Here is a 26376-nt window from a genome sequence, read left to right as displayed (position 1 = left end):
AATGCAAGGTACAGCAGATAAGGAGGATGAATTAATTTAAGTCTTTGAGTCTAATTCACCTCATCAGTAGAGAGATCAGAAGTGTCTTGTCATCAGTTCTTCCCCAATAACTTGCCCAATGCCATCTAAACTCTCACAATATATTCTTTTTGTGTAATTGCAGAGGAAACGTAGGTAAGACACCATGATAAATAGCAAAAATAAGGCATGAAAATGCCTTAAAAGCTTACATAAGAGGGCAGGGCTGCCTTCAAAACTCATCAGCACATGAAAACCCAAGGCCACACGCTCACTTGCCATGGACTGTACCCCTCCAGTGCAAAGCATACACCTCAGTTTCAGTCCACCTGAAAGTCCAACTGAAGCCAGGAACAGCAGTCTGTGCTTTTCTTTTCCACTCACACTGATGTGTAGCTGGCAGGGAGGTACTGAAAATTTCAGAAAACACATTGAAAAAAATAATCACTGTGCAACTTGGCAGTTGTTTATCCTCTTGTGCACACACTCTATCAACGGGCTTTACTTCATGAAAGCCGCCAGGGACTTCTGGGCCTTCATACAAAAGCTTTATTACAGATACCATGCACCATCTTAGTATTCACTTCTCAGCCACACCAGGACCACAAAGGGTTTTACGGATGCTAATTTTGCCAGGTCACAATTTTGCAGGAGGAGACAGATGCAGAGAGAAATGACCATCAGCCTGAACTCCTCTGGGCTGTCCCTTTCACGGTTTCCCTGCAGGACTATCCCCACACAGGCAGGGATGTCTCCCAGAACATGTTGGACTTACTGTGCGTGTACAGTGGATTGACACACCCACACCTGAGAGCTGGTCTGAGCACAGCCTGCCCACTCACCTCAGATCCCTGCCCATCATGCAGGGAGCCCTCAATTCCCTAAGCAAAACTGTACAGACGCATCAAGGGGAGATGCCCACGGAAATCAGGGCACTCGACAGCTCTACTCGCCTGGCAGGAAACGGACAGGAGCCCTGTTTTCTTCCTCCTGGAGGCAACCATACCTCCAAGCTCTCCATCCTACAAATCATCACCCTGTTAGTAAGCCAGGCAGCACCAGATTGGACATACAATGCCTCTCTGACTCGTTTAACACCATCTGCCTTCGTGTGCCAAAGAACGATTCCAGTCACATTCAGGCAGCACTTCTCTCCAGAAGAGCACCAGTGGAAGTGATTCATGCCCTTATTAAATAATACTCTTCATGTTCTGCTAGCAGAAGCACAAGGACCCATTTTTGGTTAAGAAAACCAGTCAAGGTCCACTGGTTTAATTTTATCCTGAAATGGGAGCATATGGAAAATGATGCCCTAGGGATCGGTGGTATTCTCCTCAACAGATGTTCTTGCCAAAGGAAACATTTGGAAGGAAAGCAGGTGTGATTGATGAGATGGCTCACAACTGTAAACCTTGGCCACAACAGGAATACCATTTCCATTTCATTTTGGGCTCTATCAAGGCTTTAGAAGAAAGAAAAGCAAACATATCACCGTGACAGAAAGACAGAAAGGGAGAAGGGCAAACTCACACTCATTCTGTGTCCTTATAGAAACCATACTGTGTGTTAAAATAATGCCTAGTAAAAACAGTAATAATCTAATAATCCTTCCAATGAAGTGTTATTATTTCACCAAAAAACCCCCGTTCAACATAAGGATACTAAGGTAACCGATTTAGAGCTGATTTACCACTACAACAAATCAGATTAGCTTCTCCATTATTACCACTGTCTCTCTTTACCAGCCTTAAGTTAATAACCAACGATTTCTTCTAGTCTATTTACTCGGTTGCTTCGCTAAATACGCACCGAGGCAGGAACAGACCCAGTCTCCAGAGATGAGGTTCTGCAGGAAAACAACACATTAACGCTTCAGTGCTTTGGAGATTTAAGCATCCCATTTTAAATCTCCTACAACCAAAACCCACCAAGGATGTTCTGACAGTGTCAGACTCAGCTCCACATTTTCAGATCACGCTGAGCAGAAGGAGCAAAGACACTCGATACACCGTCCTCGGGAAGATGGTGTCCTTAAAAACAGTGACCTTGGCGAATGCTCCCAGACACGGCATTTCTAGAAAGTATCAAGAAAAGGCTCCTTCATTCTGCAGGATTCTGCATGATGTGCAGTTACTCTTGCAAATTAAAGACACAGAAACACTGACTGAAAACGTTGTTCCAACTCTGTTATGAAAAAAAAAAAAAAAGGAAAAAACCACAAAGTAAGCTATTTAGAACAAGATCAGAAAGACAGCAGGAAACACCAGCGTCTACAGGGAACACTCTACAATCACCTCCACAGCCATAACGATGAAGCTTGACAAAGCAAGGATGACAAAATCAGTTCCTGCATGACCTCATCAGTTTGGGCTGGAAGGTGAACCCCAGGGGAACAGCAAGACCATGCCCTGGTGCTGCCCCTCTCCCCGTGCTGGCTCCACGCTCTGAGGCTGCCAAAGCACCGTGATCATCTCTGCTTGCTGAGCAAGGCAGACACTTTACCTGCACAGAACAACGTTCTGCTTAAAAACAGTTCAGACATTCAGTGCTGGATAAACCACCATCAGGTCACGTCAGTTTATCTCTGCTCTCAGGTTCAAGGCTCCCCTGGCATCAGACACTCGGGTGAGTTTTCTGACTCTGAGCCTCCAGCCAATAACTACAACAAAAATCAAACCTATAAAAAAAAGTGTAAATGCACAACCTGAGAGGCACCAAGGCTCACGAGCAGAATAAGAGCCTTTCATCCTGTTTTTTTTTAAATAGGAAGCACTATCTGGAAAGTACAAATCTTTATTTTTACAGGTATGTGCAGCACTCAAGGATTCATGCAGTTGCAAACCTGACCCAACTTCAGGATACTACATATCTTAAAAAAAAAAAAAAGGGCAAAAACTTGCAATTCAGAAGCAATATGAGCAATTAAAAAAACCCAAGATCTACAAAATAAAGTGGTGTGTTTTTAATGTTTCTCTCTCTGAAGTTTCCACCTTGAAGGTGTTGGATAAAACCTGAAAAATTTGACAATATACTCCTGACTTTTGAGAAAAGAGACAAGCAAGAAGAGTTCTTCTTGTGAAAGCCTCCTGTGTGAGAACATCCAAGGTCAAGTGCAGGACATGCCAGATAATCAATTTTGTTCATAAACTGAGCAACCTTCTTCTTAAAACAATTAGAATTGTTGCCATGTAACTCCTAAAGCAAAGCTGTGCTAAACCTTTATTCCTCCTCCTTGTTTAGTTTGCTCAAAGCCAGTTGAGATACATTCCTTCATGAGCCAACTTCACAGCTCTCCTCCTTAGAGTGACTTTCCCCTCCCTTTGCCTTTCTACAGTTATTACATCCCTCTTGGCTTGCCGGGCTAACTGAGGTGAGGTCCAGTCTTGCTGGTTCTCCATTCCCTTACTCATTCTGGTGGGCCCTCATGACATGTTCTTCCTTCTTGAAGACAACTGCCAGAGCAGTCCTTGCACCCAGATTGATTCCTTGATTCCTCTGTAGCAGAACGGGGACGATTTTTGTTGGCTGGGCTGTTATTTGAACTTACATGATCTGAAACCAGTTCAACACACTGTTAATGAAATAAAGGCAAACAGAATTTTCCAACAGCTCAATTTAAAGATGGGATGACTATCCAGTTTAGGTTGGCTCCTTACCAAACTAAACCAAACTTATATAAACCATGTTGAAATAACAGTGCTCGCAGGACTGGCCATATCAATGTCAATGCAAACCTTGTGACGCTGAGTATGTGGCCAATGCCATGGCACAGAGTAAGAGAATTGCAGCAAGTGGGTCTGGAAGTCACCAGGAAATATCACCAGTCTGTGCCTTTGCTCCAAGATAGGAGCAGTGATTTCTAAATTATTCCTGAAAGACCTGCACACAGCTCTAGCGAGCCTGCCCAAGGAATATTTGTCAATGCCTAACTGCTCTTATCTGGACAGGTCTCCCTGTTCTCTAACCTGCATGCCTCTAGTTTCATTTTGAGCCCATTAATTATTTGCCTGTACATGGTGGCCATGAAGAACCATTTATTCAGCTCCTCCTTTAAGTGTTTAGGGTTTTTTTTCAGATATTATTGAGATCTCTGCATGCTGTTGTAACTAGATGCTGGAATCTGAAGGACTAGTCCTTCTCACATCTTCCTTGAAGTGAGGTGCCTGCAGTGGTTTGCACCAGATAACATGTGGTCAGTGATCCAAGGGAATTGCCCAACATTTTGTAGGCCCAACATTAAGGTTCAGGAACATCAGTTGAGAGCAGGGCTCATGGTTCACAATTCCTGACTGACACATATACCCACTTTTGGGAAGAGCACAGACTCAGTAGATGTTCCATAGGTTCTTATTTAAAGTTAATCTGAAAAGCATTGCAATGCTCACCACCAGCTGAACTTAACGTGGCTGTTCAAACTCTGAGCTGAAGGTTTAGTTTACCTGTGGGACCTGGAACACAATACTGCTCTAATCCACTTTCTGGAAAAACTTCCAGTTCTCTTGGTACACTTGCTTTGCCTTAGAACCACAGGACAAGGCACCCCAATTAGTAGGAAAATCCAGGAAAGGCTATAGGCACTGCAGCATTTGGGATATTAATCTTTCAACAGAAACAGCTTCTCAGAAAGGACTGAAGAGGCTCGTACATCCCAATTAGATACAGCCCTTCTAAAACAACACCTCAGAGGAGGTTGTGCATCCTCCTCTCCCGATGGTCGTGCATTTCCCTCCCAGCCCCACTGCTCTGTGATGTGCTGCCTGCTGACCCTGCCCACCACAGCCAGGCAGGTGGCCAGGCAGACACAAAAGGTGCTGCCCAGAGCAGCAGCTGAAGGGCAGAACCGATCCTGCATCCCACACAAAAGGCAGAGAAAGGGCTCAGACCTTCTCCAGGATTCACTGCCAACATAACACAAAAGGAGAGAGAGTAATTCTGGCAAAATCCTACCCAGAGGGAAGAAATCCTCCAAGCCACATCTCACACAGAAGACTCAGGCCAGCTCCAGCTTAGGTGAAGGAGCCAGGACAGGACTCCAGACATCCCAGGAGGGGACAGAACGGCGTCCCTGCCCTGACTGCATGTTGCTCAAAGCTCCTGACCTGTAGGCTTGTCCTTCTCCACAACCATCCACCCTGACACATCCCAACCCCTCCTTCCTCTCCTCCCTCCATGGCCTCCTGAGGCCCCAAGTCACTCTTCTTGAGAGCATCCATTCATACACTTTATCTTCCCAGGGAAAACATTTGGACTGCCATCTAAATTTTCTGCTGCACTGACAGAAAAAACCCACATAAACAAACGAAAACCAAAACAAGCAAAAACCCAAAACAAAACAAAAAAACATCAAACCAAACAACTGATCATTGAAACGTGATTTGCAGCAGTGGCCAAATTCAACCTGACACCAGCTGGGTGTGTGTCAGGTTCCAGGCTGCTGCAGCGCCCTCAGGATAACCCGCCCATGGGCCAACAGGGCAGAAAGCCCTGGTGTGCCTGATGCTCATCTGAACACCTTGATTAACTCCTTCCTGAACTGCATTTTCCCTCTGCTGTGCCCAAAGAGTATTGAATATTATGCAAACATTTGGGGATCAAACAAACAAAGGAATGGGATAATCCCATTCCCTTCTCTCTGTGTGTTGGTGTGGAATGCCGAGCTGGCTGTTCCCAACCACTCAGCTTTGCTGTCCTACAATTCACTGCAGACAACAGCACTTGTTGTCCTTCATGCCCAGGTTATGTAACTGTGCCTCTGTGTGTAGAGAGAGCTCTCCAAGATCAGCTTTAACCGCATTTCCCCAAGTACATTCACGTCAGTTTGGAGAGGAAGGAACATTAGGAACTCTGTCCTGTGAATCATCCTCTCGCCTCAACAGCACAGGGACGGAGGAACAGCCTCTGCAGGAACAACCCGTGCAGGGCATGGAAAGGCCCCAGTGGCAGCCTGACCTGCAGCTGTGCTTTCACAGAGGCTCTGTTACGATCCCCTGCTTCCAAACAGCCCGAGTTATTCCGGTAACAGGTTATTCAGGTAACAAACCAAGCAACAAGTGAGACAGGACAAGAGGAACTTCACGGGAAGTATTGCTCAGCCCTGGCACAGGCTGCCCAGGGCAGTGGTGGAGTCACCATCCCTGGAACTGTTCAAAAAACACGTGGATGTGGCACTTGAGGACATGGTTTAGTGGTGAACACGGTGTGAGTGCTGGGTTGATGGTTGGACGTGATGACCTTAAAGGTCTTTTCCAACCTTAATGTTTCTGTCGTTCTGTTTGCCTGAACAGTGAAGGAGAGCAGTGCCCACAGGGCTACCCGGAGCCTTTTTCATATCTTTAACTTCATACAGAAGACTTTTCATTAACTACAGAGTATTATATAGCACAGCCAAGTCTTATGATGCACCTTGCATTCTTTATAATAACAGTTTGATTTGAGACACAATAGTTTGTTTAAATTATTATGCAAAGCGAGGAAAAGATTTCCTCACCCAATTAAATTTGCAGGCTCCAGAGAAAGAAATTCAGGAATGCTTCAACCTAAAAAAATATGCAAAACAGATGGAGATAATATACATGAGCTCTATTAAAAATAGGTGTGCACTTAAATCCAGAACAAAAAACCATCTTTTAATTTGAGACAACTCAGCAGAGCTTAACTGGCTTGAAATAGAACTTGGAAGAAGTTATAGGAATAGGTCTTTTCAGAATAAATAAACATTTTCTGTGGCATTAGTAATGGAAATCCCTTACAGTGGGGACACCCATTGTAAGTACAACTATCTGGAAAGAAACAGATGAAGCCAGTGAGTTATCATGGTAAGCCAAGGCAGCCTCTCATTATTTACTAGAAACTTAGAGAAAAAACCAAACCACATTGAAAGGAAGCCACCACAGGCCCACCTGGGTTAGTTTAGAGGACGTTCTGTTGGACTGAGAAGAGGATGTAACTAATAATTTTCTTATTGTGGCTTTTAATGTTGGCTGCTGTTCCAGGGAAGGATGGATTAAATACCACGGCTGCTTGGTTGGACGTCAGATTAAAAGCTCTGTGATGACCTTTCATTCCCAGTGGGGCGTTTTAGTTGGGTTTTTTTTTTTTTTTTTAGAAAGCCTATTAACTACATTAGGTCCTTCAGAACATTACCCTGAATAAAAATGGTTTCAAATGTAAGAGAAAAAAAATAGGATAGAAAACAAATATGTCAGCAGAGGTTTGGGCTACAAATTCAATTGACAAATCTCCCAGATGTGAACCCTATGGACAACCAAGGGGAGTCCTCAGTCCTGCTGTGACAGATCTGGAGCCCTAAAAGAACCAAACACCAAGTCCACGCACCACAATATTAAGACATTTCACATGAAAATAAGATTCTGCAACTTCATGAATACACACAACCAATTTTTTCTCAAAACCTCATGGGCTCTGGAATATGATTCAGCATTTCCAACTTTCAACTAGGGAGGTGACCAAGGGAAAAGACTAGTCCTGATCTGCAGCTTCTAAAAGGAATCAGGAAAATACAGGGTGGGAATGCCCTTATCTACTGAAATTTAAAAGAAAAAAAAATACAACCCTAGGGTAGTTTCTTTTTTGTGTTAAATTCCCATCACCTTCCCTAGAGCAGAAGAAATTCAAGTGCGAGAGTCTAGGAGTTTTCTCCCATAAAACTGAGACAAGGCTGGCTAAAGAGATTTTTCTTATCACAGTCCTCTCTCCCAAGACATTTCCATGGGAAAAAACTGCCACATTAATTCTCACTGTAATAATATACATGTAAAAACTATATTATTAAAGGAGATTCCAGGCACTGGCTCCCAGCATTGCACCCCCAGCTGCTGCTCACTGAGACACAGCACGGGCCACATCAGCCCTTCACACTCTTCCCCTCAACTATAAATGCAGCAAATTTCTCCTTACCCCTTTCTGCTCTTTCAATTGACCTGATTATAGAACTAATCTGTGGCATTTCTCTGCTGCAGTGCAAAGAACTCAAGCTTGTGGGCAGCCTCCAGGGGATCCATCACCAGCAGCACACTATGCCGAGCCTTTTATCTGCACAAAAGCTTAGTTTTCATCAAGCTCTAGGTGAGAAAGTTCTTGAAGATCACTCAGTTTGTGTTAGCACTCTTGAAACAAATAGAACATGATTTACTGCAAACAGCATTCTTTTTCTAAAAGATGTATTTTTAGTCTGCAAGACTAAAATTCAGGTAAGATCCTGTAAATACTGTCTGTGACATCACTAAATTAGGATTCCTTTACAGTAGGGATACCCACTTGGTACCCCTATTATAGTCTACAAGACTCAAAATACACTAAATACTCCAACGCTTGTAGATTATTTTAGCCTACGAGATTAAAACAGGACAAGTTGGAGTCCCAAAAGGTTCCAAGTACTTGGAGTTAAATTGTAGATCTCAAAAAAGGATGCTCAGAAGGATTCAGCAAAGCACTTCTTGCAGTAGGAGGCTGGATTAGTTCTGCCAGCAGATTCAGCCTATTTCTGTGAAACTCAATGGTTTGAATATCACAAAAGTAATAATAATAATAATAAAACATCAACATCTAGATGTGGAACATCATCCCATACAAAACACCAGACACTTTGAAGAGGGAAGAAAAACTTTACAGTCACAAAGTGATTTACTTAAAATATTTTAAAGCTTTGTTTTCAGGAGCTTTCAAAATTAGAACTTCCATGAAAAAGTTCATGGACTGCAATGAAACAAAAGCTTTTGCACAGCCTTCCTTGGGGATGCAATTTTCATTTTAAACCCCAAATTTCTTAACTTTCCAGCATCTTAGAGTATGACAGCCAGTGACCACCATCCCATACAAAGTACTTAAGGGAAAGCTGATATACCAGTTGCAGCATAAAGACACTAAAGGCTTAGGTAGAACTCCACCTAACAAGTTCACAATCCACCTGAATGACTCCAGGTATTTTTTAAAGAAAGCACCTGAGAACTCACAAACCAAGGAAGATTGAACCTTTTTTTTAAATAATTCATCCTACCAGAGGTGCCTGTTCCACTCCACTACAATTACGAGTGCCACATGCTGCAGTTAATTTTCAAACCCCACCTACTTCAAAAGGCCTTTTAACAGAGAATAATACTCACTGCCACAATCTCATTTACGAGTTCCTAATTTTAGGAGGACACTGACAATTTTAGACTCTTGTATTTACCTCACCTGTACAAACATTCTATCTGTATTATGATAACTACTGCGCACAGGTGGCTTTTTAAAGCAACTCTCCCATCCATCTTATGGACATGCCCTAAGCAAACCCCAAAAAAACAAAGGGCAAACACTTGCCACGAAAATGGCAACTCAAGGGGTAAGACCACAGCAACCTAAATCAAATCACCCCCCAGCCATTCCTTCAAGAATTCCCCCTCCACTCGCAGTGCTGCTCCCAGATTTATCCCGTGCCAGCCGTCGAACAAGGCACAACACCACAAAATGAAGCCAGAGAGCAGGTACAACATTCCTTGAATTAATTCATAAAGAAAGGTGGAATCACTGGAATATTCTCTGAAAAGCAAGGGAAGCATGTGAATCTCTGTTTTCACTTCCACACCTAAGGTTAAGGAGAAGTCCATCCCTGAACCACCAGCTCTCTGGCTGTGCTGTAAAAATACACATGCTTGCAAATATGCTGATTTTGCACTGTTTTCCTGTGTGGGGATTCCAGCTCCCATCCAGGTTCACACAGCCCTGTATCCTCTACACAGTTAGAGTGTTGCTTTCGACATCTCTCATCAATTAAAAAAAATTGTGTGTTCACTTTAACCGTGCAAGATTCTCAAGACCTGCCACCATCCACATCACTCCACTACCAGGAGTGCCTTTTAAAGCAGGTAAATTTGCATGGTAATTTAGGGCAGCCTAAGAATAAAAGCTGCTGCTCTGGGAATGTTATTACATTTCAAAATATGCTGCATGTTTAAAACAGACTGGATAAAGTGCTTATTGAAACATGCATAAATCTGGCTCAGGGGGCTTAAAACTCTGGGACACAAGCACCTTACAGACAGTATGCTGCCTTTTCAATTTCTTTTTTAAACTGAGCACCTTAAAACAGGTGAACAGGCTTTCATGACCAATTATTCCTCTGGCTGTCTTAGACCTCTGCGAGTAATCAACATTTCAGCACGGGGAAGATCTTCCAGTTAAACCAGTCCATCCATTTTTCCAGTAACACAATTAAGCATTCTGCTGTGTCACAGATTACATATTATTCTGACCCTGAAATGTGTATCCTCTGAGAAAAATACACACAAAACTACTGGGAAATTGGTGTCTTGCATCGACTTAATGAACTTATGAAGAGCAAGACTTCTTTCACAGGACAAATTTTTCCCTGTGAGGGTGGGGAGGCCCTGGCACAGGTTGCCCAGAGAAGCTGTGGCTGCTCCATCCCTGGAAGTGTCCAAGGCCAGGTTGAAGCAAGTTGGTCTAGTGGAAGGTGTCCCTGCCCATGGCAGGGGGTGGAATGAGATGAGCTTTAAGGTCCCTTCCAACCCAAACCATTGTGTCATTTTAATAGTAGGAAATCTCATCCCTTCCTGTTATTTCTAGCACTTGTCAAAAACATATTCAAGGGTTAATTTTCAGCCTTTGTTCCTTCAGGAAAATAAGTTCCACAATACATTTAGTGAGTAAATCACGGTAGTGGCACACAGAAACAAAGCACCTTTCAATATTCAGGAAATTTGATATAAAAGGGAAAGAGAAATTCTCTAGTTGGCCCCACTGAACACAAAACTGTAGCAAAAGCCTGATCCTGGTAGCTGCAAAACTCACAGAAGAGCATTTTCAGAAATAACCAAACTGTCAGAGCAGCCTCACAGGGACTTCACAATCCTTTTAGGCACCAAGGGCTCACACTGCAAGAGGATTTCATTAGTTACCCTGCTGACAGAAATCCATTTGGAAACGTACCCTATACATTTTTTAAGGCACAAAGGTCGCAGTTCATAAGACATTACATCACTCTCTCTTTTTGCACACAAAAATTAGCTTCGTGGAAAGGTTTTAATGGCTTTAGTGACAGAAATCACAAACTACAATTTCACCTCTAAAAAGCAGAGATGATATTGAGATAAAGCACGCATAAAATGCACAATATATAAGCTTTATCAAAGCTTGTTTTTAAAAGAGGCATTTACAGCATGTGGGACCGTATAGTTGGTAACTGCAGCATCAGAACTGGGGCACCAAAGCATCAACAAGGTGGTCAGAAAGTCCACAGGCATCAGTCATTGCTAGGAATCAGAAACAACTATTGCACAAAGGTTATAAACTGCTTTTGCATCTTGTCTCACTAGGTGCCACCCCATTTTCCTTTGTTTCTCTGCAAATTCTGATTTCCCTCTCAGGCTCATCAGGATGATGTTCAGAGAGACCAGATGCTGTCCCAGCTGTCACTGACTGATGGTCTCAGGGCTGCACAAAGCAGCTGCCCAAGGAAACACCCTGCACGACTGGAAGGCTGTCAGGTGAAGTGGCATCTCGTCAGATTAATCACAGGAGATGATTTCATGGGATTATGAGGATGATCCTCCAAAGAAAAATAAGGGATGTGGAAAAAGGACAAGTGTATTTGTATATACCGTGTAGCAGCGCAGAAGGTGTTAAGAGCAGGACCATGTCCTTGTAACTTTTAGGGGAGTGGTGAAGGACAGGGAAGAAGAATGAGAAGGAAAAAAGAGTTTAAACTGCTTTTTAAAAGCCTATTGGGAAGTTTCTATGAAGTAGCATCCATTTCTTTAACAAAGCCTCCCTAAAAAGGCAGTGAGGGTGGTGAGACCCTGGCACAGGTTGCCCAGAGAAGCTGTGGCTGCCCCATCCCTGGAAGTGCTCAAGGTCAGGTTGGATGGGGCTTGGAGCAACCTGGTCCAGTGGAAGGTGTCCCTGCCCTTAAGGTTCTTTACAACCCAAACCCTTCTGCGATTCTAAAAATGCCAAAGGAACACAGAAAGGGGCTGATGAAGCACCCTGTAACCTTTCAGGTCCTGAGTTAGGAATGTGTGTATTTTCTGTGGTGCCCTGCTCAGGCAAAGCCAACCCTGCAGTTTCCATTGTTCTCCATCAACAGCTCCATGCCGGGAATTTCCCTCCCAACATGGAATGCACCCCCTCCAGCAACAGTCGTTATAAACAGGGTTGTTGTTCAGCAACATCCTCCCCCCCAAAAAAGGAAAGAAAATCCAGATAGTATTTGTGTGGCTAAAGTCAAACATCTTTCATCCCCTGACTTGTGACAGTTGCTTTTGGACGCCCAGGCTCCATCATACCAAATGTTCCATTTCACACAGAAAAGCCCCAAAACAATGCTGTATAGTGAAGCTTTCTTTGAAGCCCACAGGTGAGTGAACATGAGCTTGTTACCTTCTCGCTCAGATAACTCTAAATAAGTACACCCATACTTCAGTAAATGAAGCTATATTTAATGCTTCAGTGTTACTTAAGGGAAGAATTGCTGTCTCTAATAGTTTTGCAGCTTCAGTGGCTAAAAACTTGTCATGTTGGATGCATCTACATGAACAGATACACATCCTGCTCACACACTTCTCAACTATTAACTGTTTCTCATGGTAAGGGATGTCAGCCTGTCACCCCAGCCTCCCATGTCAGCAGCCCCAGTGTGGATATAGTGTATTTATTTCCTGGTAATGGAATAAATGGGAATGGGCTCTGGCAGAGTGGTCAAGAGTGGGGACAGGAATTCAAGCAGTCAAGTCACAAAAACAAAACCCTCACAAAACAGCTGTCATTATTCCAGCGAATTAAAAAGATGCTTCACTTCCCTCTCCCAACCACAGATATTTGCTACGAGGTTTTTCTTTCTATACTTTGAAAAGAAGGCTTAATCCTCTTCCACAGACAGGGATTCAGAGGGTTGTCTATAGCCTAGAGGAAACCACAGCATGCCTTCATAGGAGTATCCTGTATCACGTGGGAATCTATCCAGTTGGCTTAATTTAACACGAGACTGTAAAAATAAGGCATAACATCGACGTGGGTCCAAATGCACTCTCCTGACAGCCAGTTCTGTCAGCATAATGAAGGCTCCGTGCCTTTCCTCAAGGTGAGGCTACAGCCTCTTGCATGCACCCCAAATGCCTCAAGTTATGTGGCCCCCCTCGTGTATGAACACAGCTGGGACCCAGAAATGAACTCTTCAGCCACTCCTCAAAGAGCACACCTACCACGTGGAGAAAGAGGTGGGTGATGGCACCCACTCTCCTCTCACATGACACCTAGAAGAGGTATTGCCCATCTCCCCTCCCATGATGGCCATGCACAGGGGAGGTTCATTCCAAGCTCCCCTCACATCTGCAGGAGTCACTGGAGCCTTTCCCAAAGCCTCCAAACTGCTGCAGCTGAGAGCACAGCGAGGAGCAACCTCCTGCAGCTTCATGCCTCCAAGACAGGAAGGTCTTCCATTCTCAGGTAAGTGAACCCCAAGAGGATGGAGCCTGCTAGACAGACAGCAGTTTCACCCCAGGTCTCACCTCCCTCCCAAGCAGTTCCTGTGGCTGAAGATGGAGCTGTTGGATGGAGCCTCCCCCACCAGCCCCTGCTCACTTGGCTCCCTGCTCTGAGCCAACACAGCCCTGTGCCTACCAGAAGGGTAAAGGGGGCACTGCCCTAGATGCCCAAGTTTATCTCTCACTGCCTGATGTTGGTCTAAGACCCAGCCTTAAGGTCTTAAATGGAGACTCCAAAGTGAGCTTTCTATTTAAAGACCAAGGGATCACTGCTACTTGACACCCATGGGGCTCAGAGCTCCCAGCAGCCTAAAAGAATTTATAGTTCAAACTTGCTTTCCATAACTTTCATCCCATTCAGGAGACTGCCACACATCCAGGGATGAGCAGACTATCAGCAGAAGCTTTCCTCTTATTGTTTCTAAAGGTAAGTTACACAAAAGTCCCCATTTGTTTCCTGGGAATGGTGCTACAAGAGCTTCCAACAGGACTCTTACAATACAAACAACTCCCAAATATCACATTATATTCCCCCTCTCACTCACCCCCCTCTGCCTGTGCTGGATGTTCCTGCAGATCACAGGCTTCAATTGGGCTGAATTGCCACAATGACTTTTTAAACTCATTAAGGTCAGTGAAAGATGTTACACAAGTTATCACAACTCATGCAAGAAAACAAAAAAAAATGTTAGAAGCCTGGAGGGCAGTGGGACTGCTGCTGCATCCCCAGAAGCACATGCAAAGACCCCAGAGAGGGAGAACACAACCCAAGAGGCAGGATCCCAGAGGGGATGTGAGCAGTCATTCTAGGTCACTCTTCCCAATTCACTGGTCCTGTATCTTGAGGCTTAACACAGGTGGTTGTGAATTTTTGCTATTTTTCTCTATGCACAGACAACATTAAGCACATGCAAACCATTCCATGTTGGTCAGGACTGTGTTTGCCAAAGATGGGGCTTGGAGAAACGTGGGCTAATGGAAGGTGTCCTTGCCCATGGCAGGGGTGGAACAAGATGAGCTTTAAGGTCCCTTCCAACCCAAACCATCCTGTGATTTTATATTCTCATCCTCCATTAGCAATCAAAGGCAATATAAATGTTATTATAATAGAGAGAAAAGCAAGTCCATTTCATTAGTGTAATACTTGCTTTATTATCTAAACAACTCTCCAAACATCCCCTGATATGAAAGAGAAACAAAACAAGTTCAGATGCACACAACCACGGCTGTTTTCCTTAATTAATCAGCAAAGCCTGGAACAAAACAAACCTATTTTGATAATATCTGGTAAATATCTACTCTTGTAAAACCGATTCCAATGTTTCAGCAGAGGCCTGCAGCAACGAGCTACACCCACTGGAAATGTTGAGATCCCCCCCTTCCACAGGGTTCTACTTCACCAGCAGGATTGATTCTGCTCACTGAAGCACCGCAGCTGGGTCAGCTCCAGCAGCACAATGGGGCACCTGAAATGCTGCTCTAACTGAAAAAAAAACACCCACACAGCATCAGGAAAGGCAACGTGAAAAAGCTGCTTATTGTATAAAAATCTGGAATAAACACCATTTTAATCCTTCAAGCACGTGCTACTGAGAGAAAGAAACGTTCATTTGGGAAGCAGACGGAGGCAATGCCTGATTTATGCTGCTTCTGTAAAATCAATACTCAGCTCTCAATAGATGAGGTGACCAACTGTCATCTTTCTTTGTAATAAAACCTTATTTTAGGGAATATAGACAAAAATTTTATTCAGCTAAAGAAAAAAAACCTTCTTCCATCTGTTCAGTCTGACTGGGGTTTAGGCAGTTCTAAGCACTTGAAGCACACTGACACTGGTCTTTGGAGGAGCCCTGTTAATTCAGGAATACACAGAACATCACATTACTGTGCTCAGTACAGAACCACAGTTTACCAAGGCCCACCTTTGCTAAAAAGTTAATGGAAAAAATAAGATAGCTGCCCAAAACCACATAAATAGCTAAAAAAAAAAATCATAATAAAAAAAGAAGGCAGTCAAGACAGCTGGACTACAGCAGGACTTTCAGAATCTGAAAAAGATTAATTTAGTATCCAACTACAGTACAGTTTCCTCCCCCCCCCCCCCCCCGAAAAAAAGCATTAAAAAAAAAGACTAGTGTGTAACAAAAACATGCCCATTTCCTTTCAGGCTTTCATTTTCTTGGGAAAAAAAAACTAGGAATCAAAGCCATTAAGTTTACTTATCTAACCAAAAATTACATTAAAACTCAAATTAACTGTAGTAAAGTGGTGCTGAGATTCATGAAAGGATCAAATACCATTTCAAGTGTGTTTAACTTTCCTTTAAAAACATCAAGAATGAAGATCAGACTGAATTCATGAAGAATATCCAAGTAAGAACTCTCCAAGTGTTACTTGAGCCTGCCTTCTCCTATCTGTTGTCCTCAGAGTTTGTGAATAAGTGGCTTGTATCCCTCTGTAGCAAACAACTGGAGAACAGATGGTATTAGGTCTTCAGTTACTCCTTCCTCGATAGTTTAAATGAGATGTATATTCCCAGAATGTGGCATTTTATTCTACCCATTACTCCCACTGCATATTTAACCACTATATTACACAGCCATGTTGTATTAGCACTATACACCAAAATTATTTTCCAGTGGGTGTAATAATAATTTTTGTTTTAAAAAAAAAAAAAAGGCATTTTTGGGATGATGATGAACTGAAAAAACAAGTATGTAAGACCACTGAAGACCAAGAGGGAGCATCATTCAAAAAATAAAATTCAAGGTAAGTACAATTATGGGTTTACTTCAATTTCTTTCACAGAATGAGTGGAAAGGACATCACCACCCCCCACTACCTGCATATCACACAAGAGTCACTCCAGAAAGTTTTCAAAGCACATTTATTGCCAGCTGATTTAAAACTCAGCCTAAGTCTGTCCCTGCAGACAGCTGGCTGGGAAATAAGGAGCTCCCTAAGGCTTAGAGGTGTTCGAGTGACATGTGACAACTTGTGTCCACAACACAGGTGAGGGCAGGAGACATGGGAGGACAAGCACAATTGTGATCCTCTCCTCGCCCCAAATTCCCAGTGTCTTTTACATCTGCGAGGCAAAAGTCAAAAGAACCCCTCAGAAGCTATGCAGCTAATTTGAAATGCACAAAATTCCCAACAAGCATGCTGTTTGGGATAAGCATTGTGCTAGGAGGAGGAATGGACCTGATTCCTTTGGAGGACAATGAAATTTTAACTGGGGATATGGGAAGCTGCCTATGGTTTGCAGATTAGTCCATTCCAGAGCAGGGGGCCAATCTAACACATGAAAGGGGCTCTATTTTGTAGTTTACATAGAAATTGGATTTATAAAGAGCTCTGAGTACTCTTGTACTGGCCCAGGCTCCCGGCAGAAGCAGCTGCAGCCAGGCAGTGCTGTGGAGAACAGGGCTGTGAGCTCTCCTGGCAGGAAGGCTGACTTCAAGAGTCTGAGAAGGCAGGAGGGCAGCAGGAAAGCAGGAAGTTGGTTCCCCCCTTTCAGAGCTACATAGGAATAGAAAGGACCTGGATGAAGGTTGTGTTTACCTGACTTCTCAACCCCATGAGGAAAAACCCCCAAGTTGCCCTTCCTGGCCAAGCTGGGTTTCAGGCACATCAAAATCAATCCTGGGATAAGCACCCACGTTGTCTAACAGGCCAGTGTCACTCCAGGGAAAGAGGTACACTCCCAAACATAACTTCCATTTCACACACACAAACTTAAACATGAGGAAAACCAGTTCTGCCTCCACATGACCCTTTCAGATACTCTCCAGCTGCTATTTGCAAACCCCTGCTGATGCAGTGCAATGCAGAGGTCTCTCCCAGCCCGGTGCCAAGTGTCACAGCTCACGTGACACGCCTTTGGCTGCCCTTTCCTTACGCCTTCAGCCTGTCCAGGGATCACACATCAGCACTTAGCTTATATTTATGTCTTCTGGCCAGGCAGACCTAGCCTAGAGCCTACTGCATACACAGGTAAGTGTCCTGCTGCTGGTCATCAACAGCCATATCAGGGCAACCCAAAAAAAAAAAAAAAAAAACTAACAAAAATCAAACTTCTCAGTGCTCAAACCCACAGGTACCACTGCAGCAGGTTCCTGAGGCAACAGAGGTTTATCCCTACCTCCCTCCTCAACAATCCCTTCTCACCTGACCCTTACAGTAGGGCTTCTACCCTCCACCCACCCAGGAGCCCCCTTTCCAACCTCTGCAGCATCTCTAATCATTCAGACCATCAAAACCCCGATAACTCCAGTAATCAACAACTGAATCGTTATTGCCACTCTTCTTTTAGGACATTTTTACCACTGCCTCTGAACCTCGAAATCTGTTACACCCTGACACAGGACAATTCCATCAGTGTAAACATGTTACACACGTCAGGCTGCCTATCAAGTGCAAGTATCACCAAGGTGACAGCTTGCAACATCAACTTTTTCCACACCCCCATCAGCTGTGGATAAGAGATGACCAAAGGGACCAGAAATATCCTTTACACTGAAGTTCTGATTTTAAGTCATTTCCTCTTATGGTAAATGGACCCACACATTCAGCGTGAAGAACTTCGCCAGGATTAACAGAGCACACAACCTCCCTTTAGGCACAATGTGCTCAAAGGCAAAAGAAAGGAGTCTTGTGCAATTCACAAGCAGAATGTGAAGCTTGACCCAGCTCTATTTCATTTACTGAATTTGAGAAGGAGTCTATTAATAGTTCACTCCCATATCCCTGTTCTGCTTCTCCATGCCAGGGCAGCAGCTCTGCTGACAAACAGCAGCAACACAGGCACACACTTCCACACTGACACTGTAAAGCACAGCTAAACCAATTGTTTCCATTTAGATAGAAGTCACTATCTCAAAAATTAACTGGAAACGGACAAAATTAGTCTCAGAGTTCACTGAATATGAGCAGACAGTAATATCAGATTCAAGCTTTCAGACACAGTCTCCTTCCCTCCTTTCTTCTCCCAAAATATTCTAAATTATTCTGTTCATTTACACTACAAAGTTTACCCAGCCAATAAATTACCAGCACAGATAGTGACCAGCTACTATTTCGACATCGGATGAATGCTGCCAGCCAGCAAGGACATTAGCAAAAGACCAAATCCTAAAGTTCCTACCTTTTTCAGGAAGAAACCCCCTGGAATTTTGATACAGGGCAATAGGACATCCTCCCTCTTCCACATCATTAATCTTTCCAGCAGCGACTTGCCAGCTAAAGCAAAGTGAACTTGCTGTCCATTTTACTGGTTTGCACTTTAACCACACTAACATATCTGCTTACACAAAAACGGTGTAAGCCACCATCCTTGGTCTCTTTAAATAACCATTTCACATCTTCTAAGTGAGCATAAGATGAAAGACACTGCATAAAAATTTAAGCTAAAAGTTATATAGGGATCATAGCCTTCCCTCACAGCATACTTAGAAATAAATAGCTTTTCCTCCCTTCCCCCATTCAAACTTGAAATCTTGCTTCAAGGAAATATTATCAGCCTTAGAAAGAAAAATTAGCAAATTCACTTAGGTCTAGAATCAATTATTTCAAATGCCCTTTTTATTCACCTTGCATTAAATCCAAGTCTAATCTCATCTTGTAATTCTAGACCATTCATGCCACATTAAAATCTGGCAGCTATCAGCCAACCTGGGTGAGTTTCTCGTGTAAGGGATAAAAACTGAGATCAAGAAAATTCACGTGATTCATATGCAGTGTTAATATGGGAATAGATAATATAAGACATGTCCAGAAACACATCCACATTGAGGACTTAATTTTCAGTTAAGATACATGCCCTCCAAAATCCTGAAGCTCCTGAACAACTGAGTGACTCCAAACATACAATGTACTTCCATGTTTTTCCCTTTGGTTCAGGCAGTTTGGAGACACTGGCAGTGACATAAAAGGGAAGAAGTGCTATGAAACTATGAATTAAAACACTTATCTTTTAAAGTTAATTTTTTCCTACAGAACTATACCAGAACTACCAGAAGCCCACAGAAAAGCTGGGGGGGGTGGTGGGAAGCAGGGGCTGGACATTGCCACCTCAGAGCAGCATGGCTATTCTTGGGGTTTTACCATTACAGACCCTTGGTTTGGTGGCCGTTGGAAAATGCTGGCAGAGCTATTCCAATATCCTGGATTTCTAATTTCAGCTATCTGGGTGGGGAAGGAGAACTGACCCCTGCTCATCTTTCGTTCCGACACAGCTGCCCAAACACCTCCAACAGCCAACACATGAACCGAGCTCAGCCCCAGGGAGCACCAAAGGACCCCACACCTTGTCTCACCGAGCACCTGAACATAAAGTATCCTGAAGAAACCAGCATCCATCCAAGCATCCTATACCCTACCAATGTGTAGGGTGGAGAACAAAAAGCCTGGCTTCCCTGTGGCGATCACCTACAGGCATTTCCCACTTTCCTGCAACAGCAGGATGAGACAGCCCATCCTTTCCACAGTTTTCAACAAAGAAAATTAAAATTAAATGCAATCTCAGTATTAGGTCTCTGCCTTTGATAGCACCAGGTCTGACTCTTTGCAGTTTCCCTACATATTCCCAAAGGGAAATAGGATGGGCATTTCGAAACCATTCATCTAACTAAAAGGAATATTTGGCTTGCCAGCAGCCGACTGGCAAAGCCTGTATTCCTTATTCATGACCCAACATTTTACTTAGGAGTGCAACACTGTTATGCTGAAGCCTCACCACACAGCAATTGTACGCCACCAATTAAAATTAATTATTGCTGCTGAAAACCTTAGAATGCAAACCCTTCCAAAATGCAAGGGCACACTAATCCTGCTCTGGCACTTCAGCTTCAGGAAGGAACAATAACCTTATTTTCTAGCTAGAATTCAGCTACAGCTTTCACCTCTTCAGACAGGTCTAAAGCCCAGATCGTTTGGTTAGCGCTTGGATCCTGCCCTAATCAGAGCCATGATTTCAGTTCTGAAGCCTAAAGCCACGTTTTCAATGAAATAAAGCCACTGAACAAGAATAGCTCACGAGGCCTTTGTACAGACAGACAAAGACAGACACACAGGCAACAGCACAACTGGGCTGAAAAACCGCTGAGCCAGGACAGGGGATTAATGCCTGTGCGGAACCTCAACACCGCTCGCTGTAACTCCCCAGCTCGATCCTAGCAAGCACAAGCGCATCTCCAGATGAAAAACAAAGTACAGGTTGTTGCAATTTTTCCACAAAAACGCTCTGGGCTGGGTTCTGACGGCGTGAGGCTGCAGAGGAAGGCATTTTGTCTCCAACAGCACAGTGCTGATATGATGGCTTCCACTCAGTCTTCTGCTACCTACAGCTGAACTTCTTATTTGTAAGAGGAAGAGACAAACCGGAGTGTATCTGACCGGCAGAGCTCACAAGAAAAAAGTTTAAAATGCCACGAATAAAGGGAATTACTTGACAGCACCCTCTGAATGTTTTCCCCAAAATTCCCTTGCTGAATTGAGAGAGTATTCTACAAGTCAAAAAGCCGGAGACAACACAGTCATTCACAGCTTTGCCTCCTCCGTGCAAACCCAGCCCAGAGGCACAGGCTTTAATCTCGTGGTCGTTAAAGGCTTTTGTCATTCAATGAGGCTTTCCCAACCCAGTGGCTTCAACACTCCCATACTATCTCACGTTACCTGGCCTCTGGCATCACCCCCAAACCTGCACACAGCACTGCTTAAGGAGACCCAGCAGCCCCCGCCTTCCTCTAAGGATTCACACCAGTTTGTCTAAAGGAGTCAAACAAAAGGTTTTTTTCCATAGAGGCCTAAAACAAATCTGTATTAAACTGAAAATATCTAGCACCTATCTGATTCAAGCTGAAGCACATATAGTGGAAACTAATTGACACTGGAGAATTATACAGATTTCTTCACATCCAGTCAGCTCAAGAATTCCTAAACAAATGTAAATAGGAACAAGAAAGCCAATCACCAGGTGAGTAAGCTCCACAGTGCAGTTTTCCCTTCCCAGGCTCTTCCTTAGGTGTACATGACCCAGACACTGGGCTTTTCATGTAGTTTTCCCCAATACATTTGGCAGGTTTTGGCCGTTAAAGCTGTTCTGTTACAGAAAATATGTTGAAAATACGTGCCCCCGCCAGAGCATCCTAAGATAGCCTGGCACCGTGCTGAATTCCAGACCCCTGCGATGGCTCTGCAGTGATGGGGCTGGGCTGGAGGGACTGACAGAGGAGCAGCACTGGACTCTTCCTACGGGTAACCTGCCCTCTGATAGCATCCCAGTCACCATCCCTCATGGATTTCAGGCTGCCGAAGTAGAAGCTTCACACACTCAGAATTCAGTTCCCAGCAAAGCCAGACAAAGCCCAGGCCTGCCCCAAGGCTCCCCTCCAGCAGCTCTCTTTTAAACCCCCTTGGCAATCCCTCAGGTTCTCCCCTTTCCCCACAAACCCTGCAGTACCAGCCAGCCTGGGGGAGAGGGGGGTTCAGCCCCTCTCACCAGCCCACCATACTTTGCCCGGCAATTGTCTCCCATTCTGCATCCCTGTCTAAGAAAAACCGGCAAGGCACAGTTATGAAGACCGAGGAGTGTTCCCCATAATTCTTATTAAGGGAGCGGTGCTGCAGTGAATTATGATTATGTTGTGTAATGAAATCATCAGGGAACGTGGCTGCACGTCTATCCCCAGCTATCCTAGGCAGCCAGGAGTGATTTACAAACAGATTGGGCCAACATTAAAAAATAAACAAACAATCGTGAGCTCAGACTTATTATAATATCACCTTATTTCCACGTTACTCTCAAACTCTTGCAGGCCATAAAGCTCAGTCACCCAGTAGGAATTTAAAGACCCCAAATTGTAACTATGATTTAAGCCTAGTTCCACCTAAATTACAAGGTAATTCAGACTGAAAATAAAAAAAAAAAAAATAAAAGTCTGTCCTAGGTTTTTCTCTTAGATCGGTCTCACTCAAATGGATGCCAATGAAAGTGAGGTAACAGACGCTAAAAGCTTCACAAGGAAAAAATTAAGCATTGTACTATGGTCGTTTTTACAGAAGGATACAAAAATCACCAAGAACGGGGTAGCAGCAAAAGGCAAAAACCAGCGAGAGACAGTATCTAAACCTTCATTCTCTTTAGATATTACAGGATTACTTTAAATATTACTGGATGATATAACTTCAATCTGAAGATCTAGAACTTTTATGTAAAAATCTTCCTTTCTAGAGGTATTTGGACAGGTCTTCAACCTAACCAAAGCACTAGGCACACGATGCCTAAAAAAAGGCAAGCACTGGGGCCCTTTGGAAGGTTTGATTCACCAGAAGCTGCCAACACCGACAATTTCACGGCAGAGAAGAGGGCAGGTCAGGGCGGGGGGGCTGGGAGCAGCTTCTCACCCTTTATGAAACCGTAATGCATTTATATTTGTAGCAAAAGAGAATTTTGCTCATGAAAACGCACTGACGGCCGTTGTCATTTTAACGCAGAGCTGCTGCCCCGCGAAGGGGCAGGGGCCGGGCCGGGCAGCCCCGCTCCCTTCGGCCGCTTCCCACGGCCGGGGCCGCCACGCGTGACCTTCGCAGCGCCAGGCCGGGTCCAGCGCCAGGCCGGGTCCAGCGCCAGGCCGGGTCCAGCGCCAGGCCGGGTCCAGCGCGGCATCCTCGGCGGCAGCAGCGCCGGGCCGAGCGGGTTAAGCGTGGGAGGAGTGTACATAAGGTGGTAGATCCCGAGCCAATAGGGATATGGCGCTATAGTTAGACACTGGATCCTAAGCGATGGTGACCATAAAGGCTGCGCAGGGCTGAGCCGCTCTGGATGATACCGGCACGGTGCCCTTAGTTCCCGGCTTATAAGGCAGAAAAAAAAAAAGCAAAGGAGGATCAGCTGGTCTTACCTGCAGTTCACACCAAGCGACTTCCACCCACGTCTCCGTGTCCAGACCCTTATAGACCGTTTTGAAGGATCCCCGCCCGAGTTCAATATCAAACTTTAGGAACCTGCCATCCAGCGAGGTGGCAACGGCTTTCATGTCAGCCTCTTCCTCGGGTTCCTCTTTCTTAGCCTTGCCCTGGTCCTTGGCAGCATCCTGCGCCTCTCTGCGCTCCGCATCCTTGCCGGGCTCCTTCTGCTCCTCGGCGCTCGCGGCGCTGCCCGGGGCCGGCGCTGCCCGCGGCTCCCCGGGGGGCTCGGCCTCCCGGCCGGCCGCCTCCGCCGCCCCCTGCCCCGCCTTCGCCCGCTCCGCGATTATCCTCCTGGTTTTGGGGAGCAGGATGATTCTCCGCTGGTGCTCCGCCTCGGGCAGGTCGAACGCGGGCTCCTCCTGGTCCGAATCCACCACGCTCCGCCGCAGGAACCGCTGGTGGACCAGCTTGGGGTCCCTGGAGCCGGGGCCGCGGGGCGGCGGGGTGGGGGCCCCGGGGGCTCCAGGGGCTCCGGGGGCTCCCGGCACTGCAGAAGCGTCCGTGCCCGCGGCCGCCCCGCTCCCCCCGCCGCCGGGCCCATCCATGTTCACGCCGGTGTCCGCAGCCGGGGGAGCGCCGGGCTCGGCAGTCGCTGGAACCCCGCCACGGCCGCCGCCTCTGCCGCCCCGCCGAGGTGCCGCTCTGGCATCGCCCCCAGTTTCCATCCGGCCCGAGGTCTCAGCGCCCGCCGCCGCCCTGGCCCGGGGGAGTCACCGCGAGCCGCGCCCGCGCCGCCACCTGCGCGGGGGCGAGCGCAGCCCCGCGGCCCAGCCCGGCCCCCCCCCCGGGCACCTCCCCCGGCCCCGGGGCTCCGACCAGCCGGGCCCCCGGGCCGGGCCGCGGCCGCGCTGTCCCCGGCAGGGGCGCGGCCGGGAGCGCCGGTGCGGCTGCGGGCTGAGGTGCGCGGCGGGGCCGCCTCACCTGCGGCGGGGCCGCGCACAAAGGCGCGGCGGGGCCGCTACTTACGTGCGGGGCCGGGGGCTGCCGCGCTCGGCGCCATGCGGGGGAGGAGGGGCGGCTCCGCCGAGCGTGCGCTGCCCGCGCTGCGCGGCGGGGCCGGGGCAGCCGCTGCCGGTGCGGGGCTCCGCGGCTCGGCTCGGCTCGGCTCGGCCCGCCCCTGCGCCGCAGCCCGCCCCCGCCGCAGCGCCGGCCCGGCCGCGCCTCCCGCTCCGCGCCCCGCGGCTCGGCGCGCTCTGCCTGCGGGGGCCCCGCCGCCGCTTTTGTCAATGGGGAGCGTTCCCGGGCGGCGCCCATTTAAGGCACCGGCGCTCGGCGGCCGCCAATGAGGCTGCGGAGGGCGGGCGGCCCCCGTCGTGTCCCCAGCCTCCCAGACCCCCCCGGCCCGGCCCCGCCGCAGACAATGGGAGGGTCCTGCGCCCCGCCAGCGCCTCGCCCCGCGCCCGGCAGGTGCCCGCGCGGCCCCGAGAGCATCCACCGAGAGCATCCACCGAGAGCACCCTCCTCGAGGGCATCCCCCTGCTAGCATCGCCCCGAGAGCGTCCCCTCCAGAGCATCCCTCCCAGAGCATCCCCCTGGAGCATCCCACACACACACGCACACACACACATCTCCCTCGGAGCATGTCCCCGAGAGCGTCCCCCCCGCGAGGGTGCGGGTGTGGGTGAGCAGAGCGGTCCCGCAGTTCCATTCGGTCTCTGGACCCAGGAGATGGCTACGCCAAGCAGCCCGTTATCTCCAGGAAAGTGACTTAGAGGGAATCAGATACTCTTCCCACTCGGCACCTTTCAGCATCCCTCAAATGGAAAACACAACCAGGGGCCGACCAGCCATGCTTGGCCACTGCAAACACCACACAGCCCCTGTGCTACAGCATCGCAGGTCAGAACACATGACCGGTCTCACAGGGTTGGGTTTTTTTCCTTCATTCTAGGCAGTTCATAAATCACTCTATGAATACTGACCCTTTGGTTCAGTGTGATTGACACTTGGAATTAGGCTGGACAAAGGGAACTCAGATCCAGAGACCGAGCTGTGCTTCCAGAACCTGGAGCAGTGCATCCAGCTCTGGGGGCATCAGCACAAGAAAGGCACAGACCTGTTGGAGCGGGTCCAGGGGAGGCCACAAAAATAATCAGAGGGATGGAGCCCCTTTACTCTGGAGCCAGATTGGGAGAGCTGGGGTTGTTCAGCCTGGAGAAGAGAAGGCTCCAGGGAGACCTGAGAGCCCCTTCCAGTGCCTAAAGAGGCTCCAAGAGAGCTGGAGAGGGACTTTGAGCAAGGGCTTGGAATGACGGGACAAGAGGGAATGGCTTTTCACTGCCAGAGTGGGATGGGATGGGTTAGATGGGATATTGGGAAGGAATTCTTCTCTTTGAGGGTGGGGAGGCCCTGGCACAGGTTGCCCAGAGAAGCTGTGGCTGCCTCATCCTTGGAAGTGTCCAAGGCCAGGGTGGACGGGGCTTGGAGCAACCTGAGATAGTGGAAGGTGTCCCTGCCATGGCAGGGGGTTGGAATGAGATGAACTTAAAGATCTGTTCCAGCCCAAGCCGTTCTGTGATTCACCCCCAGGTGAGGTCGGAGATGCGGGACATGAGCTTTGCCAAAGGCTGCGCCCGGTGACAGCTGTGACATTTCTGCTCTGTAAAATCACAAAAGGACTCTGGCCACCACTGCTGCCAAGCTGCTTTCTCAAGTATTAGGTTCATACAAACATACCATATGTTTTAGTAATTAAAATTTAAGTAAATAGAAAAGTATAAAAAGAGAAGGCTTAGCAAGTAATTATTCCCTGAGATTTCTGAAGGAAAGGAAGCTGACTGCCAGGCAACCATAATTAGTTCTTCTTTTAATTAATTCATTTTTAGTTAAAAATTGGGGTTTTTTAAAAAACCCTTTTAAAATAAAATGGGTAGTTATTGTCAATGGA

The 26376-nt window shown here is 46.6% G+C and overlaps 1 protein-coding gene across 7 annotated transcripts in view; it reads right to left on the bottom strand.

Annotated features, from left to right (window-relative positions):
- Positions 1–24230, bottom strand: part of WNK2 (WNK lysine deficient protein kinase 2) — a 118661-nt gene extending 94431 nt beyond the window's left edge. For all 7 annotated transcript variants that reach the window (XM_027732562.2, XM_027732563.2, XM_027732558.2 and 4 more), the window contains exon 1: positions 23423–24230. In XM_027732562.2, coding sequence (XP_027588363.2) covers positions 23423–24154 — 732 coding nt within the window. In that variant the 5' untranslated portion in view covers positions 24155–24230. The remainder of the gene's footprint in view (positions 1–23422) is intronic.
- Between the last annotated feature and the right edge of the window lie 2146 nt (positions 24231–26376).

This window comes from Pipra filicauda, unplaced genomic scaffold, assembly GCF_003945595.2.
Source record: "Pipra filicauda isolate LSUMZ 115617 unplaced genomic scaffold, ASM394559v2 scaffold433_size896684_pilon, whole genome shotgun sequence".
Taxonomy (NCBI): domain Eukaryota; kingdom Metazoa; phylum Chordata; class Aves; order Passeriformes; family Pipridae; genus Pipra; species Pipra filicauda.
The sequence above is the reverse complement of the archived record's forward strand: the minus strand, read 5'-3'. Positions and strand labels throughout refer to the sequence as shown.